Below are 20,242 nucleotides of genomic sequence, written 5' to 3'. Positions count from 1 at the left end.
CAAAGGGCTAACAGTACTGTGCCCTTAAAAGTCATTTAGGAAAGATAAGGAAGATTACTGTAGCAGCTAAAAAGGAACACTGAGATAAAACGAAAACAGCAGGTGTGGAAAATCAAAAGCTATTGGTGACAGCCCTTGAAGACAATCCCAGTAATATATTGCACCAGCAAAACCTCATATAATGAAAAGCGTGAGAGTCATCATGCCATTGCACTCCATTACTTTAGCTAATAGTATGATCTGAACAGAACAAGGCTGGGAAGAATTTTATAGTAATTAGCAAACCTGTTGGTGTCCATTTTTCTTCTGCACAACATATGAACAAAAGAAAAGTACCTACAGCTATTAAGGGAAACGGGCAAGAAGAAAAAGCGGGAAGACGGACAGCAATTTAGGTACCCCTGCAGAAATAAAAACAGTAATTACAGTTTTTATTACAAAACCAGCGTACAAGGATTTTTAGCTTTGCCTTAAAAAAAACGCACTGCAATACAAAAACTACTAAATATGTAGCACATAAACATCCCCATCCAAGTACTACTAGTACAGAAGGAGCAGAGGAAACATAATGTATACATCCACCCCATATAATTCTTGCAACATCCAGTACCTCTGTAAGCAGCTCAGTTAACTTCATCCAGATGCCATAAACAGTTGTTTTTTTCTTTTTTACAATCACATGGAACTGATCCACTGCAAGCTGTTTATACAGAATCCATGAGATTAACCCTATAGCTACAAATGAAGCATACTTATAATGACATGTAAAACCCGTGTCATTTTCACTTGATTTTAGTTATCTTACAGACCCTCTGAAGGCTGGCACAGAACCACTCAAGAGCTGCCGATGTTCACTGAAGCTACGTGATAAGCCCTCTCACCTTCAGTATTAAGACAATGCATATTTGGTTTTGCCATCCCAGCTTGTTGCACTGTCCTAGCCACTGCTATTGCAGATATCCAACCACTGCAAGGAGAGCCCTGATCAATACATCTTTGTTGTGTAGACCTGAATTAACTACATCTCACTTTCCTTTGACAGCAACACAGATCACATGCAGCTGCTACTTCCACTATGAGAAACACGAATTCTGGAAAGCATATTCATTATCTGGTTGTTAAAAGCAATGGAGCGTGCAAGCCTCACCCTGCCTGGGTTACCTGAAAAATCAAGATTTCTGTTTGATTAAGTGACTGCCAGCTAGTCACCTTCCCACTCTAACCTTGATGTGGCAGAACTGTGACAAGTGCATATAGTGTAACATCACAAAATGTTTCACTGATGCTCACAAATAGATAGCTTAATTTGTTTAAATAGCCTGGTTCCTTGCAGCATTTTCACTGCAAGCCCTGTTTTGAGGACAGAATATATCGTCTCTTCATATGGAACCTACCTGCGTGCCAGCTGGCAGGAAGTCAAGGAGAATCCTGATGAGGTCCAAAGCTCTCGGACTTTACCCAACTTACAGCACATATTAAATGTCAAAGGAATTCCACCTGCCACCATCATTCTCTGAGTTGTAGGACTCAGGATCAGAAAATTTGACTTTATAAAAATTATAGCTCCTTAACAGATTTTTTGTAGCTGAATAGAACCTGTATATGACCAAAAAACAAAGAAAACCACCACTAAAGGATTTTCCATTTGATGTACAGAAAAAAAATAAGGCCTTATAGGTTTGATTTCTATTTCACAAAATAAACAAACAAAAAACACTAAAGGAATTTCCATTTACTGTACAGAAAAAAGTCCTTATAGGTTTGATTTCTATTTCACTCATAATGCAGAAATAATAGGGCTGTCATTGGTGCTAACTCTCACATTTTTTTTTCCATGGTTTTCATTTGTTGCTTCTTTTCCAGTAGCAGCTGCTGAAGTGAGGTGGCCACAGAAACCTATTTTTTTTACATAAGAAGGGAAAATGAGACCTCTACAGCTGTAGAGAAGAACTTAGAACTCTGCAACTTCAGTACTCCATCTTCAGACAATAAACAAATACAATTTCTCCCTTATTTTTAAATTGATTACGGTGTGAGAAGCAGACCACACTTGCAACTGCTGAACACTTGGGGTTAGAACTTGCAGCATTTAATGCTGCTGTTTGTGATCACATATCATCACTAAATCATCTCACTTCCAACTGCAAATCTTTCATCAGTAGGAACGTGTGTAATCCAGACAGAGCCCAGCTTCAATTTACAGACTAGTAAGACAGGAAAAAAAGCGTGTTGAGTACTAAGAACTAGTCTTTATAAGTGTCACTAAGCAAAGGAGGAGATCATTGTTTATAAATTTTTATGGAATTACATTTCAGCATAGGGCTGGACTTTCATGCAATGAGACGAAGGTCCATGAGTTCAATTCATCAGGGTTCACTTTGAGATAACTGAAAAAAATTAAGTAACTACTAAAACAAACGTATTACCAATGCTGGTGACATTTTGGCATTGCAACAAATGCTAAATATAAGCCTTTCGTGATGAAAGATTGAGACCAGATAGCATGTACACTTTCCTTTTTCATAAGCCATATTTATCCTGTAAACAAGCCTCACATGCTGTTGGCAGCAACCTAGGATATCATAATTAGGCCAAATGATTTCTTCAGTGAAGCTTTCTACCAGTTTTCAGTAACTTTCAAATAGAGTGATGCTAAAAAAAAAGTAACCATATGCTTACTAAAGCAAAACCCCATATAATAGAGATGGGTTTGCCGAGTTCCTAGGGACAAACGCAGCAAAGTTCAGGCTCTGCTTCCTAGACCAGCTGACAGCATGGGTACCAGGGAGAGTACCAGTTTTCTCACACAAAACTCAGGTTAGGTGTTGGTATGCTTTTTAATGTGTATTGCAACTGCGATACTTTGAAATTTTGTATAAATACTCAACGCAAAGGCAGACCAAGAGAGTTGAAAGCTATAGCTAGCACCAGATTAAAGCTGGGTGAAGAGAAATTGAAAACGGAGCAAAATAATAGATACCCTTTTGCCTCAAAAGTAAGGGGGAGTACTACAATACCTTTTCTGATTTAGAAAAGCAACATTTCCTCTAGGAGTGAGGATTTCTGCTATTCTATTGCAACCTTCAATAACTGCATCTGAGACAGACCCAAGGCAACACAGGGGACAGGAGAAAAGATACAAAGGCCTTGAGGAAAAAAAAAAAAAATCATGAGAAACCAGAGCAGCCAGTGAGCTGATTGAAGAAAAATGGAAGCGGGTTTAGGGCGGTGGGAAGTTAAAAAGCAGAAACAGAGCTCTCTGTGGTGAGCGGATGGGAAAAGGGAGGAAGAAAACAGAGCTGTGAGGGGCCGAGCTGCCTGCCTCACCCTGCAGCATGCGGCCTGCTCCCGGTGTACCAGGGATTCAATAGGAGACCAGTGAGGTCAGCACTTAATTCCACCTCAAAATACGGGCTTATAGGCTTGTTTTAACCGAAACACCACAGCAGGCTAGTTCAGCTGTAGTCAGTCACTCTGGGGAAGCCTCCAAGTGAGCGTACACAAAATATTTTTGAAATAAAACAGCACCTCAGTGTTGACACAGGTTAGAGCACTGCTGGTGTGTGTCTCTGTGAGACCTCAAGCTGCCGAGACACCGCTGAAAGGGCACGCTGCCTTACCTTGTTTTTTTCCAGTCAGAGCTGCCATGGAGGAGCCAGCCGGCCGCACCATCGCGCAGAGGGGGAAAGGACACTCGGTGCTCTGGAGCTGGTTACAGAGCTCCTTGAGTAACAGAAAGCTGGTCAGAGGAGACCCCGTCCTGCCTCACAACCTCCACCTGGGGCCCGGTTCGCCTCGCCCTGCCCGTCAGCCTCCATGGCGGGGCCCGGCTCGCCTCATGCTGCCCGCGAAGGAGGGGGAAAAAGGCGGGAAGCGGGCGGGGCGGGGCAGGGCTCTGTGGTGCCTCCGTGACAGGACCACGGCCCGGCGCCTGCCTCCAGCTGCCCCTGCTCTGACGGTCAGATGTTTTTTTTTATTATTATTTAGCACAGTGGAAATCAGTCAGGTTGCCCCTATTACCATAGGTGTTTTCCTGCACAGCACACAGCAAAAACACACCAGGCCAACGGGGCAGAAACGCAGGCAGCCCTCCCAGGTGAGTCCATTTTGTGGGTTTGGCTGCCCACGACCCGAGATGCAGGAGTGGTTCCAGGCTGGTCACACCACGCGTTTTCCTGGAGCACTGTAGTGACTTTTGTTCTAAGCTTTCCTGCCTCATACCGAGTGAAATGCAGCTCTAAAGGGCCATCTGCCAGCCTGACGCCAGCTTTTATCCAAATGCTGTGGTAACCTCTGCTGGCTGGTCCTCGCCGTTACACTGGTTGAGGCGAGCTGGGAGGCTGACAGAAGCACTTAAGCATAAACCAGAAATAAAGAAATCAAGAGGTGTGTTACCTTTGCTTACTCATAACTACCACAGAGAAATGCTTTTTTTTTTTTTTTTTTTAATTTAATGAGCCTCTTTCAGGCGTTAGGGATTTAGATAGATTAGTACCATGTATGAACACGTTTACTTTCTCAGCACAACTTTGAGAGTTATTACTAAGCAGCTCTATAACTGTAATTTGAAAATCATTTGCATTTTTCACTGTGAAGATGTGGATGCAGCATAACTACTGTCACCTTACACAGATAATGGATGAGTTTTTATGCATATGACACCATCAACAGCTTAGGATGCTACACAGGCTAGACACATGGGACTTTTACCCCACTGTAACCCACTTCTCCCAACAGTGATAATTCATATGTATATGGAAGACAGTACTACTCATTTCAATAGTTACATTAAATGTTTCATGCAAAGCCATCACCAGAAGTAGTAGCATCTACAAGAGCAGTCTTCTTGCTCCAAGAAATTTAAGATCTTTAAGATCTGAGCAGATCTTGAGTGGAACAGGAACAGAATGCAGCCACTTGGCACCTAATTTGCATTCACCTTGATTCCCACTAGTCTTACACTGTAGGTGCATGCAGAAAGACAGAAAACATACTGGATAAATTGGAGCTGGATTTTATTGGAGTATTAATTAAACTGGCAGGAAATCAGGTGCTAGTCCTGAATTCAACCACTACTAACAGCAACTGCTTAATTGTAATCTCACTCATGCAAAACCACAGGTGAACTAACACCTGCCTCCAAACCCTTTTGCAACTCTGATTTGTGATCATTTTAACTGAAATACACACTAGAAGAGTTTCTACAATACAACCTTTTCAGACAGAATTAATTTCATTATATTCCCTACTCTGTAACCTTGTGTTGTTTTACTGATGGTAAAAAAGCAGATCACAGCAATAAATGTGCTTCAATTTGAAGGAACCCTGAGAATTCTCAACTAAAAGATCTATATTTCTAAACTACTAAGGACAATGATTTCTAAGAAAACAGTCTATTGTCACCTGACTGCCTCAGAAATGTAGATCATGTAGACAACGTGCATGTTGCTACAAGTCAGACTTCTTTGACTGAAAATATTAGATGGAACTGCCTTTTTAATCAGATGTGGATCAAAAATTAAGAACTAAGTACTTTCCCATTGCTCCCTGCAGGTTTTAAAGCTGGCACTTTTCCCTTCTGCTATGGGCAGTTGTTTGCCTCGGGTTGTAAAGAAATACATAGGACTCTTATTAAAGCACCAATAATTTGCTGAACTCCTTTTCTGTGTAACTTGCTGAGTTCAGGAATTCCTTTTCATCTCCTCCCCCACCTCTCCTTGACTAGAATAACTGAAGAACAAATATCACATTATGGTGCTAGGTTAAAGGAACTAGCGTGCTTGCAGTTTAAGTGACAAGCACAAGACAAAACAAATCCTAAAGCTCAAACTTGTCCAGCTAAATGACAAGGGCAGTCAGAAAAACATTTGCTTTTTGAAAGCGCATCAGAACTAAGACTCTTGTTCAGGATTTGCCGTGCTTAGTGCTTTATGTTCAGGAGACTGACAATTCATTAATCCTCACATAGTTTGTAAGAAACTCCTCCAAGTGATTAGAGCCCGAACACTTGCAGGAGATAAAGTGATGAATTGCAACTACAGTGACTGAGATTGAGGATATAGAAACCATGATCCTAATTCAACTGTTTAGCGTTGGCCTCAAGCCAGAAGTTTTCTTTTACCTTTTCAAAACTGCAGTTCACCACAACAGGAATTTTTAATCCAGCTCTCCATATACCACCCTCATGGAGCAGTACAGCAGGTTTTTTCAAGGCCAATGGCTCACATTCAAGTTTAGCTAAAATAGCCAAAGCAGAGAGTGCTGTGCCCCTTTGCCATAGCTTACTGTTTCCAAATTGGTACAGCCAAATGCTATACCAGCTCCTTATCAGATGTGAGCTGCTACCATTTTTCACTAGCATTATTATTCTTGTAAACTACAGAAATGGACTACACAACCCATTCAATTATCCCCAGCATTGACCCCAGTGCAGATAAGTAGAGCTAGTCACTCCATCAAGTGCTCTCATTAAATCTGCTGCCAAAGATAAGTGAACGACCTGGATCTCTTAGCTGACAAACAGAAAGGAGATGCCAGTCACTGACAACCACAGAATCACCAGGCTTTTTTTTTTTTTTTTTTTTTGCAAGAGGGATGGGCATCACTTAAAACCACAAAAGTATTACTAGGAAGTACAGATTTGACATTTTTCACCATATCTTCAAGGCATGAAGCAATCCTTTGAGTTCCATTCCCTGCTTGGTCCAGTTTTGTGATGACCCAGGTTTTTCTGTGCACCATGGAGAGAAGCATGCTCTTTTCTGAAATTGAAGTGAGAAGTTTGCCATTTGCCTTTACTCCACTTATTCAAGTTCAGTGTCCCTCTCTACTCCACTGCATTTTTCAAGTCTCCATTTTAGTACAGGCGCATTGTAGCTTGAGAAAAGAAATGAGAACAGACACTATTTGGACCACATACATTTTTAATGATTTAACATATAGCACAGACAATTTGAGCAGCTTGACAACCAGGGAGAGAAAATGCAGTTTGTCCCAGTCAATGGACAATGGTCACAATGCATTTCTGATCACATCCTGTTTCTCTGAAAGAGAAAGGGGCCAGGAATTCCTACTAACATTCCCTGAATCAGGTTGGTTTCTATGATTTCTCACAATTACTGCTTCAAGCAGTGGTATCACCAGCTAAAGAATTAATAACAAGTTGGAAAAGAATGAAAGAACAAGCCATCAGGATCTTGATCTTGGTGCAACAACGTGAAGTGCTGGCATACTTCTCAGTAGGAAAAATACACCAGACCAACCTGATGGTCTTTCCTGAGAAAGCCAGTTATAGAATGCTGGAACAGGGGTGAAGAATCCGTTTAACACTGAAAAGATAAGTAAGTAACCTCTGCTACCTTCTCAAGACAGTTTTTCACACTGTGCCTTCACGCTGCACCATGCCTGCTGCAGCAAGTTGCCATAGGATGGCAGCAAAGGGGAGACATTTCCAGCTGGATAAACTGCTAACACTAAAGCTTTTGCAGAAACAGGATTTTCAAGAGAATCTGCTGATGGGAATCGTTATCTCACTTGATGACTTTTGGGAAAGAACAATGAAAACAATGCAAGTGTATTTTATCAGATGGCTGATAACACTTGTTTATATCACATCTAATTTTAACTAGATGCACATGAGAATATCCTGCAATAGCATTGTACGGATATCTTTTGCCACTGTGCTTGTTTTTTCTTAATAAAGCCTCTGTAGATTGTTTTATTTCAGTCAGGGAACAGGAAGTATCAGTTTAAACAAGCATACACAAAGTCAAAATCAGAAGTGCCCTAGCTGGACAGAGATGGCTAGGGCAAAAACAAGGGAAATGACTCTCTGCATCGAAAAGAGCAGCCCAGTTTTGTCTAGCACTTGGGCTTCACATAGGAACATGTGGGGAGAGCACAACTTTAGTCAACATCTTACAGGTTTTCTACCTGTATTGAGCAAGCAGCATTACTTATGAGGGAAACAAACAGATTCTAGAGCTATAGGAAATTGGGAGAACCAATCCTGCTCTACTGCCATTCTGATCACGCTGAAATTTCAGAGTAGCAAGTATGTCAAACAGCAAATCAAAATACCCTGATGGTTTAACTGAACTCATGCAACACAGTTGTCCTCAGAGGGCTTGCACCACGTTCTGACATTCTAGCATAATTACTTCGTGTACAAGGAGATCATTAAACTGGGATCCTAGAACAACTCCACCCTTTTGCCTCCTGCACAACCAGGAGTGAAGTATAATTGAGCTACCAAGGCCTGAACAAGTTCAAGCAACTAAATTTTCAGTGCTTCCTGTGAGAAACTGGACTAGCAGAGAGCTGTTCACAAGGCTAAGACTCCTCTTCGAGGAAACCTTTGCAGAGTACTAAAGAAAGCACTTACAGACAAACGTCCCATCCTGGGCAGATCCCTGCTCTTCTCCTGTGCTATGGGACTTTGACAGAGTAACAACTCCATTGGAGTTCTGAATGCTTTAAATTCACTAAGAGGAACATAAGCTCTATAAGCAATGAATCCCAATAAAAATCCTTTTGACTAAGGAGGAAAAACACCAACCGATTTTAGTCAGGATGTAAAATACCCTTTCTACCTGATAGAAAGAAACAGGGACTGAAAGGCATCAACAACTAGCTATGCAAAGCATCAATACTTTCAGCTAGTAATCCGTATAAATTGAATAAATAATTCATATTTGCCTATGTAGCATACACCATGCATATCAGAAAAGTACTCCAGAGAAAGAAGCACAACAGGCATGCTTTTTTTACCCTCTAAAAGCAAGAATCCTCTCATTATTACCGTAATTCTGGAAAGTCTCTGGACTGCAGAGACAACTCAACCTACAGGTACAGCTGCAAAGCTACATTAGATTTTTCTTATGTTTTATAGATCCACTCCATGCATCTGAAAACACTAGCTGTTGTAAGAATTACTCAAAGAATGCCCTTCCAGTGCTCTAAAGCAGGTGCATAACATCAACTGAAAAAAGCAAGATTCAAGTCCACAGAACTTAAGTCCCTTGCTTACACTGTACACCTCCTGGGTTTGCTGCCAGAAACATCATAAACCATTTACACCAAGGCTCTTGTAAAGCAACAGCTGTTGTCTTCCTTTTGGATTCCAGTCTCCAGTTCCTTCCCCTTGTCGTTTACATCATGCAGCTTTCAAACAGGCAGCAGCTCTGGGGGATATTCGCCATAGCAGTATTTTGCAATTGGATCTCTATAGGTGTTTTCATGCTGCACGCTCTGTTGGGAAGAGGAGGAGAAACCTTACCAATACACGTATATTGAAACAATACAACCCTTTGTCGAGGGTCAAAACCCAGAGTGCTTATGTGCATGCAAAAAAGCTCTCAAATTCTTCTGGAATTCTTCTTTAAGAGGCCCAATGCTCACTTAGACCAAAACTTCTGATAAAAATCACTGCATCTTTAACGGCTAAGAGAAGTTCACCTCTTCTCAAAAGCAAGAAAATACTGCAACATACTTTTTGAGTGACTATGCAGATGGTAAATCTAAAAGCACAGCATAAGGTAAATAGCATCTCTGAAGCTACGGGGAACAAGTCACGCTGGTCTCATCCTTATGAGATCTTCCCAGTCATTAAACTCAGCTGGTCTTCTCAGTTTATCACCTCTTTTCTAAAGAGATGCTAACCAACTCATCCTGATGTAAACCTATGCTTTGCTCTTCACTTACTATTGTTACAATTTCACCTTACAAATCAGAAAGTTGCCCTCAGATGAGCTCTCAGCTATAATGTCAGAGTCTGAGAAAGTACCCATATGCAAGCAAGCAAAACAGACCAACTATTCTTAGAACCAAGGGTACTTTTCCTTTTTTGAGCCCTAGACGTGTGCTAGTGGCTTACCTGTGATGAAGTCCTACATTTCGCCAGGCACAACTCAAAACGATCTTCAACTGCCATGAAGAGGTTTTGGAAAGCAATAGCTGCCCGGTTCAAGAAACGCTCCAGAAGATGTTGCTAATATAGCAGAAAAAAAAAAAAAAAGACTTTATTTCACAAAGAGTAATCAAAACCCACCTTAATCTACGCAGCTCAAATTTCAGAGGAATAGCAAGTAACTCCCCTTAGATGTTTTAAGGAGCACCGAAAGGTTAACATCATGAAACTCTAGTAGTAAGAGAATCTAGAGGAGCCTTACACTGTGCTTGGCTAACAGAATACACAAAGTGCTAACCACAAAACTGATACTGTCTGGAATAGCTATTCTACAATCACTTCCCTTCAGCAAATGCAATTCCACTGAAGCTGAAATACTCTACAAAGCACTCAATATATTCTCCTCTCAGAAGTAGGAAGGATGAATTATTATTTTTTTTTTTAAGCTTTCGTTTATAGCTCGCCACATACTCCTTGCAAGCTTTCTCATCCTTCCAAGAAAAGGAATTTTCCCCTCTAAGGAAAAAGCTCCTGACAAACAAGTGCTTTTAGCCACAAAGGAACCTATCCAACTGAGAACACCTGAAAGGCCAAAGAAAGTCTGTGCACCTTGTTGGGCTGCAGGCAACAGGAAACACAGTACTCATACACACTGCAGCAGCCATTGGGAAGGCAGCTATCACAGCTGTACAGCTTCGTGCTGGGCACGTTGACATTACAACAGCCATTGACCAGCAAGTCCTTCCTCTCACAGATGTAGCCTGAAAAACAAAAACAACAGTAAGAACTGTGAAGACTTACTCCTTTATACGTTCCATAGACATGGTGTAGGAAGAGACACATTACTGACAGTTTTATCATTAAGTTTGTGATCCTCCTTAATTTGATTCAAGTCCTAATTAGCAATTCTTTGACATGGCATGTGGACACAGAGCTGAGTTTTACAACAGCCTGGTGTTATCTGCACAACTGTTATGTACCTACATCAGCATAGCATATACAGCATCATTATTTAAATGCCTAATATTCTAGTTATTTCTTTTTAGTATAGTTTATTGTCATGACTGGAAAGGACAAATATAGTGATTGTACTGGAAAAAAAAAAAAAAAAGAAACTTTGACATGTTCTTTTAACTGGTCTGTTATCTGGATAACTCTTTACCGTTGACTATGATGAAGAAACTTATTTATCCACACAGAGGAGCTGTAATACTCACTGTTTATAGGAATCTTTAATAATATAACCAGAGCATTTCCTTACAGAAGCTGTACTACTACCACAGAGTTTGATTGTGAAAGATATCACTGATTTTAGAGACCTTGGTGAATCATCAGTGAGCGTTAACTCAGGCAGTGCTCAATTTTAGTATTTATGTAAGTCACAAAAGATGTGATGATTTCTTTACAGCCTTTCATTTCTGGTCGAGAACAGCCCAGTGCTTGAGCAACAAGAAGCACTTGTCCATGGCAGGAAAGGTTCCACACACTGAAAACAGGTAGTTAATTTGAGAAACTACAGCAGAGATATCCTTGGGTTTACAAGGGTTAGATGAGCTTGTTAGCTGTGACTGAGCACTAATTATACCAATCCTGACCTGCCTGCGTACAAGACCAGTCAGGTCTCCCCAACACACCTTCCAGTAGGAACACACTGCAGGGAAATACAAACAGCTCTGCAAGCAACCACGCTGAGTTCAGCGGGACCCAACGTTTAGGTGCAGTATAAAGGCAGATGGGTTTTGCTAAACCTGAAGTGGTCCTGCAAACAGTACAGTCACGCTCAGGAGGTACTGTGCCTCAGCTGAGCCCAGCTGGACCCAAGCCTGCTGTGCACAGAATCAGATCAGCAGTGCCTGCAGCCACAGCAAAACACAGTCTGACCATAGCAATGCCAACAGCTGAGGTTCTACAGTAACAAAGCAGTAATAAGCAGCAGTTGTTGCTCAGAAGCCCCATCAGCAGAGAGGCAACAGAGCGTTCAGCACCGCAATATGCAGAACCAGTCCTTGGTGCTAAGCATACCCAGTTCGTCTGTGATGAGGAGCTTCCCCTGAACAGAATTCCGGCACTGGTTGCTCAGATGGCTGCTGTTCCCTGAGCTGAACTGGTCCTTCCACAGGATCGGCTGCTCATGCTCTTGCACTTGGAGGAGGTTCCGATCTCTCACCGTCCTTTCTTCCTGCAGGGAAAGGCAGCAATGCAACCAAACACACAAGCTCCTTAAAAATACCCAACAGTTTTAAATTCTGCAGCGCAGGAAACTCAAACATCAGTGGAGCACACAACATACTACTTGCAATAGCTTTATTTTTGCTACACGCAGCATATAAACAACATAACCCAGTAAAACAAGGGGATGCAAGTTCACCACAGGCTCAGCCCACTGTAAAGGGGCACGTAGCGTATTAAATAGTTGTAGACGCACACATTTCTTTGCGGAATATTTGCTACGGGAATTACAGCTTACAAACCAGAGAGCAGCAGACCAAGTCCCTGCAAGATTTTCTTCCAGGTCAGGTTCCAAAACCCCGTTGCTTTTAACCTCAGCACTTCGTTAAACGTTTGGTTGAACCCCGAGCTTTTCAAAGCCCCCCTCTTCAGCAATCCCCCCGTACTTAGGGCACCGCTGCGGGGGGCTCCGTCCCGCACGCCCAAGCAGGACACGGCTGGGGAGAGAAGCACTGACCTGCTTGAAGGTGCTGCTGAGGAAATAAACGAGGGAGAGCCCCAGGACGACGCCGAGCACCCAACGCTTCCGCAGCAGCCGCCGCCACAGCAGCGCCCCGCAGGGCACCATGGCGCTCAGCCGCCCGCGGGCCACGGCAGCACCGGGCCGGGCCCCGCATCCCCGGCTGCGGCTCGGGGAAGGAGGGAAGCGAGGACGGGAGCGGGGGAGGGCACCGGGGCTGGCGGAGCCCCCCGCTGAGGCCCAGCCGCTTCCGCCGGCGGAGAGGCGGAAGCCGCGGCCGGGCGTGCGCTGAGGGGGCGCGGCCGCAGCGCCAGGGCGGCCCCGGGCCCGCTCGGCTGGGAGCCGGCTGCGGCCTGCGGGGCACGGAGCTCAGCCCCCCCCCCCCGGTTCCTGCCTCCTCAGCCCCCCGGTACCTGCCTGCTCAGCCCCCGGGTAGCTGCCTCCTCGACTCCCGGCCCAGCTGGGAGGTAAAGGCCTGGCCTGTGGATATGTGTGCATGCATACAGCTGTATTTATAGGCATCTGTCTGTGGGTGTTATATACTATAGCGTTTATAGTGGTTTAATCTCTCTATATACGTGCTTGTGGAAATATATTAATTTATTTCTTACACACACGGCTGTGTACATGCATGCCATGAAGGCTGATCGCAGCCCAGCAGGTGCCCTGGGAATGGCAGTGCGCTGATCCCCGAGGAGAGGGGCCGTGTTGGGTGGTGTGTCTGCAGGGACTCGGCACCGAGGTGCTGCTCCTCGCTGCCTTTCCTGAGGAGACAAAAAAATGAAACGCTGTGCTGTGGTGAGAATGATTCTGTGTGTGTGCTTCTTACAGGTGCGCCTGTATGAGCGACGTGATCCAGGTGCTTTACGCTCAGCTGGCTTGGAGGCCCTGTGATGAGTTTGCAAGTTGGACCGTGTTTGGATTATCTGAAGGACTCCGTGTGGAAGGTGTTTGCACCCTCTTGAGCTGCCCTGTCTCCCACTGTGGCACCTTACACCCCTAGTTAAACCTGTTGTTCAGGTACTGTCAACGTGTCCAACTGGTGCAAGATGAAAACCCCTAATCTGGAGAAAATGTAATCATTTGGTACTGAAGCTGAGTGCCTTTTGGAACAATGTCCACTTAAATTGTATCTGAATTTAAATCTGTGGGACTTCTGGATGTAATACATAAGTTCACATCTGACGAAGTCCCACGTCTTCAATACTAAACATTAATGTCACAGTAATAATAATAAAAAAAAAAGTGTAGTAGCTGATGACAAAAGAACAAGTCTTTCCCCACATAGTTATGTGACATTTCAAAAGCTGTTTTCACCCTATATCGCAGTCTAGTAGACTTCTAATGGTTTGGAAGGGAGTGAAGGATTGTCCAAGTTTCAAAGTTACCTACACACTGACTTCAGCTCAGCTTGTAGCCTGGGAAGACTGGCAGATTTCTTTATAAGCAGTGACCCCGGCATTGTTCATAGGTAGGACAGCTTTGCCTGCATGGGTGAGCCTGGGGCCTTGACTGATTAATCATATCTTAATTATTGTTTTGGTTAAAAGGGGGATAAAATTATATACTGAGTCAACAGAGATACTGTCAGGTCAGGATTAGATAACACCGCAGGGAAAATGTAAAAGCTCCCTGGAGAACTATGTGTTGTCAATACAAAGGCAGCTTTAAAAAAATCTGGGAGAGAAGTCTCATATGTATTTTTTATTTTATGAAACTTACAAATACATGTAAAACAAAATTCAGCCCTGAGAACACAACCTAAATACAAACATATATCTAGAGATTAAAATACAGTTTCAAGTTACAGGATCAAAATTTGTATTTAGGAGAGTGTTGGTAACTTATGGTATCTGAAAACTTTGGTGAGAAGTAGATTTCTGGTACTCTTGGTGGCTACCTGTATCTTCTCCATAAAATGTGTTAAAAGTTACGTTCTTCCTGCCATATGTGATTGTCCCAATTTTTTATTTGCTTGTGTGTATTTTATTTACATGTGTATATTTGTATTACCTATCAAAGGGATGTCTAAAGTTGGTGTCTCATATTAAAGCCTTGACATTTTTGGTCATCTATGACTCAAATCCTGTGTTGTCCCAGTTCAGCCCACTTGATGGGGGTCTTGAAGACTGGATGGTGCAAGCCAAGTGTCTTTCTCTTTTTTGTAAACATTGATGTTTCTTCCCATCCTTTTAAAAGTTCAATACAATTTAGCTGTGTGATTTATGGATACAGGGCTGCACACTTATTTATGTATACATGTACTCTTGTATACATGAATTACATGGATTCATGCCATATATAAAATGCTATAAATAATGTTATCGCTTTTGATATCTATAAGTATTTAAAGTCTTTTACATTTTTATTCAGTAGTTATTTTAGTGTAAAGCTGAGTAGGATCAGATTTATGTATTTAAATGATCTCTTTCTAAATCTTCTATGATGTGCCTGTAGGAATGTGCACAAATCACTTGCAAAAATTGCCTGTGCCTCAGGTTTTATATAAGTGAGATACCTTTACACTGTGTAAGATTATTTGCCAGGTACTGTGTGCTATGCCTTGATGATTTTCTGTTCTTTTTCACTTTTGAATGATCTTGATTTTAAAAAATGTAATGTGTTTGAGGTTGTTGCCCTAAAATTAGCCACTTGAAAGCAGAGCTTTAAATAACTAAATAATTTCTCTCCTTGTCCTAGTAAAAGATCCTGAAGTTAATACAATTTCAAAGCCTTTTTATTTCCTGTTCCAGACCTTACTTTATTTATGCTGGCAGTTCCAGAATGAATGGGACAAGAACATGTGATCTTTTGCACATGTGGATATCATTTGTGGCCATTGTGCAGTTTGCTAATGGCAATCCGTGGTTTAAAAGGAAGGGGTTGCCTGTTTAAAAGAATATTGTCATGCCTTGATTGTATTTTTTTCATTAAAAATGTTTACACATTTTCTTTTTTTTCCCCTCAGTTTTGCTTTTTATTGCTCGGGAAGTTTCTTCAGAAGAAGAGGAATGCATTTCATTTGCAGAGAGCATATGTTGATTCACATGTCACATCTAGAGCTACTCTGTCAGATGTTCTGAAGTTCCTGTTGGAGACCATGCCATCATACCTGTGTACTCTCTTTGTGACTGCACCATGCTGCAGAAGGGGATCTGACTCATGCCTGCCCTGCTTGGAGACCTGTTTGTGAGCACTCCTGTTTGCCATTTGAAAGTTGCTTCTTCACAAGTGTACCACATAACAATTGCAAGCTTCTCTTCCAGAGAAGCCAGTGATTTATTCCAGCCATGTCACTAGCTGAAGGGGTTTCACAGCCCTCTGACTCTGTGGACCTTTGTTAGTCACACTGAGAACTGGTGACCTACAACGTTAATGTTGAGCGTGTTGTGTTTTAAGGTTTTGAGGAAAATGCAGAGACGGCATAGCAGCAACACTGACAACGCTCCTCCTGAAAGGTAAATCTTTTCCCTTCCTTTCTCCTGAAAGGTAAATCTTTTCCCTTCCTTTTTCCTACCTTTTCCTCTCCAGGTGGCAAAGTTCTGATTTAAGCATGTGGTGTGTTTCATGGTAAGTTTTAGAAGACAAAAGCTCGGAAGTAAGAAAAACAGACTTCCTCATCCAGTGCATGTAATGTGGCCAGGCTTTCTGCTTGGGTTTAGGGACAGATTTACTTTTCTCCTTCATGTCAGTTATTGACTGCTGCCAACAACAGTGTTACAGGTTTGATGATCCAGTATGGCACATATGGAGACAGCCGGCTTAGTAAAGGCAGGATGTTTTAGAGCTCTAAGAGCTCTCGAAGAGCAATCCATGGCACAGTCCTGCGGGGATACTGAGTGCTATCAGTCTGAAAGGGTCAATCAGTACGAACAGAGCCTGTATATACTTCTGTTAAACAGTATTTTCTAGAGATTTAGGATGATTCTTTATGACATCCTAGAATCTGTATCTAGGTTGATGTGTGTGAATAGTTAGAAGTAGAATACTGCTAATTCATTTCTGTAATTATAACATCAGCAAGGGAGGCTTGCCACTCTTGTTGTTCTGGTACTAAACACTCCCTTGTGCTTTCCCAGAGTTAGTGCTTGACTTTTTTTCTTTCTATTTTTTTTTTCTTCTAAAGAAGAAACTAATCTAATTACTAAGACAAAGATGGAACTAACAAATTTCATTGCTCTGGCTCAGCTGATATTATAAGTGAAAGATCTGGATCATAAGCAGTCACTTAATATTTCTTAGTGGTTTTGCAGGTAGAGGGGAAGCTTGATGTCGTGACCACTTTTACCACAGATCCATTCTTAATTTGAGGGCAAAAGAAAAGCATCTTCAACTTGTTCTGTGTGATGCCACCCAAGCCTCAGTGCAGTCTATGGGTTTTTATCAGCAGGCAAGTCTGGGCCCTGAGAAGCACATAAAATGCATTGTGCACCTGTCATATGCAATGTAGAGCTTCTTGAGACTACAAACTTGTAAGACACTTTGGTATCTATTTGAAGAGTTAAAAATATTCAGGGTAGGTATCTGTTATTAAGTGCAAAAGATGCACAGGGTAATATCAACTGGTCTTTTTAAATACTTATTTTTCTTAGCAGAGTAGATACATGTCAGTAACATCAACTGAAGGTTTTCTAACTGTGCAATGAAATTCTTTCGCCACTGACATTGTGGTCTTCACTTTGGTTGACTTCATCAGACTCAGAATTTCATCTGTGTATATTTATTTTTAAATATGTGCCTGATTAATTCCTTCCTGCTGAAAGCATAGTCGTGTATCCTGGTAGTATTGTTGCAAACAATACTTTTGTATTTGTCTGTAACACTCAGTTCCACCCAATGTGTTTGTTATGTTCCCAGACGTAAGTACAGATCTGTCACATTATGTCCCTGTCTTGTGTATACATCCCTGAGTTGTAATGTTAGGTGTAAAATTCAAAATCTGTTGATGAATATTTTGAACCAAAGAAAGGTGTGCCAAATCTTGTTGACTTGATTCCTTGCTGGAGCCTGTGGAGAGACGTTGGGAATGGGGTGTAGCTATAAAAAGCCTTATTAGGAGTTTACCTAGTGGGAAGGTCTCTCTAGAGAGGTTTGAAGCTATCTCCAGAGTCAGATGAAAGGCAGTGCTCTGTGCCCTGTAAGATGCCTGGGGAGGTTTTTGAGCCCACGGGAGAGGGTGGGTTAAGGGCCCTGTATGTGCCTGCATGTGCTGTCTCAGCTTGTGACCACTGTTTCTAAAGTTAGACATCTCCAAGGCTTAAAACCAAGAGAGACTGGAGCTCTGCAGCATGCCCTATTTGCGGGCTATGACTCTCACTGCACATTATTTATTCTTTACTCTTCTTTTGCAAGTTAGAGAGGTATTTTATGTCTGCCAGGCATTTACTCCCTAATGGTTGTTTCTACCTGTTACATATATTGTTGCCTTTCATCCAGACTTTCCACGTGTTCATTTCAGTACCACAGGGTTGAGTTCAAGTGAAGAAAGCATATATTCTTCTGGTATTAGGATGAAGATATTTAAGACTTTCTGTTGGAATCTGGCTGTAATTTATCCAACAAGCTTAGTAAAGAATCAGTGCCAGACCTAATTCTGCCCAGTGCCCAGTAAACTGAGTACCTCCATGCCCATTTTGCTGAGAATATCAAAATAAAACAATTTCTCTGTGATCCATGAACACATCCTTATTAATATTTGTTGGAACAGGGACACACAGGCAGCTTGCAACACTTCTCTTCCCCAGATGACTCTCTCATTTGTGTTATTCATCACTGGGCAAGTATTGATCATCTCTAAATAGAAGATCTTGGGGGTAGATCATTTCCCTAAGGTAGTCTGATTAATTTGTATGTATATAATGTGTCCTGGCTTGGTTGCACTGTTTAAATTTACATGTTTTTATCTATGTTTTTCTTGAAATATTGAAATCATTATTGAAGATGTTGAATTTAATGCTAGATGTGTTATATGTATGTCTCCTCCAAAAGTAAAGGGAGCGTTTGGGAACTCTGATCCTCAGATGAAGGAACTGGTGCATCTTGATCAGTGCTTTAGAAATACTCTGATCTTATTTCAGGAGTCTGGTTACTGGTCTCCATTTCTGCAGCTGTGACTTTCCAACAGCAAACAGAGTGAAAAGCATCTGTTATCTGGAGACCTACATATTCTGGCAGTGCATGAAGAACTCTTAAATGATACAGTCGGGAGTGGTCTAAAAGACCAAGAAGTTCTGTGGCATTCATTTAATCACTTTTCTTTAATCTCCTTCCACTGCAGAAACCGGAGCCAAACAGTCAGTTCTGAAACAAGCGTGGATGAAAGTGGAGTTTTTGAAAGTCTCAAGGCTGAAACTTCCTCTCCACAACAGCTGTTCTCGGGCCTGGCAGGTATCCCGTCGGGTACCATCACAGCCACGCCATTCCAGTCAGGTTTGGTTCTGGGCTCTTCAGCGGGAGGTGGGGAAGTATTCATTCAGATGCCAACCCCGAGGGAGGAAGGAAGCAGTCGTACGGAAGGAGCCCCGTTTCACCACCGGCAACAGTCCCATCATTTCCACCATGGCCATCACCGGGGTTCGTCCCTGCTGCACATGGCTGGTGGGGACCGCCACGGGCATGCCGAGGAAGGCAGTGATGAACAGGCCGGGACTCCAGCCCCAGCTCTTTCAGAGTTAAAAGCTGTGATCGGTTGGCTGCAGAAGGGACTTCCCTTCATCTTGATCCTCACGGCTAAAGTTTGTTTCCAGCATAAGCTTGGTAAGCACTTATCCTTTTCGGATTGTAAATGTATTAAAGGGTGGTTAGGAAGCTTTATCATGCTGTGATGCCTGATGCATATACCTCTGTGACAGCATCTAGAGCTGGAGGTGTTCTAGCATGAAGGGGGCATACTAAAATGCATGGGATAACCAGCTCCACATCCTTTCGGCTGACTTTCAATGCAAGCTGTTTTCATCTGTGTTAGTCCCATCTGTTTCCTATTCTGACAAGTAGGAGATCATTTCTGTACCTTTTCCTAATCTCTCCATGACATTCCTTTAGGGGCTGAGGATGTTACCAAGGCTTCCCACTCAGATGTCTCTCTCTGAGAGACAGAGAACTTACATTAGTGACTAGCAAAGGCTTCTGTGTAGCACAGAAGGTCCCAGGGGGATGAGACACTTGTACAGCTGGAACAAGGGTAGTTGTGAGAACAAGCCAAACAGCATCAGCTGTTACATCTTACAGTTGAGATCTTCAGTGTTCCTTAAAGTGTATGTCTATCCCAGATTCTTTCATGGGACTTTCAGACCCTCAGAGGTCAAGTAAAATCCACTCATCTAATCCTTCTCTTACTGTGAAGTTTTATGTGTGGCATGTCTGAGGATCCTTACTCATTTGGGGAGTAGTATGCTGAGATTATTGTCACAGGGAAGCCAATAATGCCTAAGTTTACACTGGTTATAGCTGCTGGTATTCCCCAAAAGAGGAATTGATTCATTTCTGCAACATCTTGCTCTTTAAATCTGATATCCTGATATGGTTTTGATAGTGTGCCCTGTCATCTAGGATATGCTGAACTGCTGCTGTAATACTGTCTTCTAGTTGACTTCTGTTTGCACAGTGCAGCCACAGCTTGCAGCACTTCTGTTCTTTTTCAGCACAGA

The 20,242-nt window shown here is 42.4% G+C and overlaps 2 protein-coding genes and 1 long non-coding RNA gene across 13 annotated transcripts in view; 1 reads left to right on the top strand and 2 right to left on the bottom strand.

The window, feature by feature from the left end:
* LOC119718601 (uncharacterized) overlaps positions 1-4,090 on the bottom strand; it is a 62,627-nt gene extending 58,537 nt beyond the window's left edge. For all 5 annotated transcript variants that reach the window (XR_005269707.2, XR_005269706.2, XR_005269708.2 and 2 more), the window contains exon 1: positions 3,621-4,090. This is a non-coding gene — a long non-coding RNA (uncharacterized lncRNA). The remainder of the gene's footprint in view (positions 1-3,620) is intronic.
* A 2,815-nt stretch (positions 4,091-6,905) lies between these two features.
* On the bottom strand, positions 6,906-12,852 carry SPRING1 (SREBF pathway regulator in golgi 1). The gene is made up of 5 exons (XM_027469638.3): positions 12,594-12,852; positions 11,930-12,086; positions 10,517-10,668; positions 9,875-9,988; positions 6,906-9,249 (listed from the first exon to the last, which is right to left on the bottom strand). Exons 1-5 carry the CDS (start codon positions 12,702-12,704, stop codon positions 9,166-9,168), a joined length of 618 nt encoding a protein of 205 aa, XP_027325439.1. The 5' UTR covers positions 12,705-12,852; the 3' UTR covers positions 6,906-9,165.
* A 63-nt stretch (positions 12,853-12,915) lies between these two features.
* RNFT2 (ring finger protein, transmembrane 2) overlaps positions 12,916-20,242 on the top strand; it is a 39,491-nt gene continuing 32,164 nt past the window's right edge. For all 7 annotated transcript variants that reach the window (XR_011803837.1, XR_011803833.1, XR_003500796.3 and 4 more), the window contains exons 1-4: positions 12,916-13,063; positions 13,428-13,616; positions 15,565-16,054; positions 18,874-19,352. Coding sequence is in view for 1 of the 7 variants with exons in the window: in XM_027469637.3 (XP_027325438.1) it covers positions 15,972-16,054; positions 18,874-19,352 (562 nt within the window). In the remaining 6 variants the exon portion in view is untranslated. The remainder of the gene's footprint in view (positions 13,064-13,427; positions 13,617-15,564; positions 16,055-18,873; positions 19,353-20,242) is intronic.

This window comes from Anas platyrhynchos, chromosome 16 (genome assembly GCF_047663525.1).
Source record: "Anas platyrhynchos isolate ZD024472 breed Pekin duck chromosome 16, IASCAAS_PekinDuck_T2T, whole genome shotgun sequence".
Taxonomy (NCBI): Eukaryota; Metazoa; Chordata; class Aves; order Anseriformes; family Anatidae; genus Anas; species Anas platyrhynchos.
Note: the sequence above shows the minus strand (reverse complement) of the source record. Positions and strands in the feature narration are given on the sequence as shown.

Coding starts and splice junctions, on each gene's coding strand:
- SPRING1 (XM_027469638.3), bottom strand. CDS start 12,704: ATGGTGCCCTGCGGGGCGCTGCTGTGGCGGCGGCTGCTGCGGAAGCGT. Junction 12,087..12,593: donor TCAGCAGCACCTTCAAGCAG/GTCAGTGCTTCT, acceptor CTTTCCCTGCAG/GAAGAAAGGACGGTGAGAGA. Junction 10,669..11,929: donor CCTCATCACAGACGAACTGG/GTATGCTTAGCA, acceptor TTTGTTTTTCAG/GCTACATCTGTGAGAGGAAG.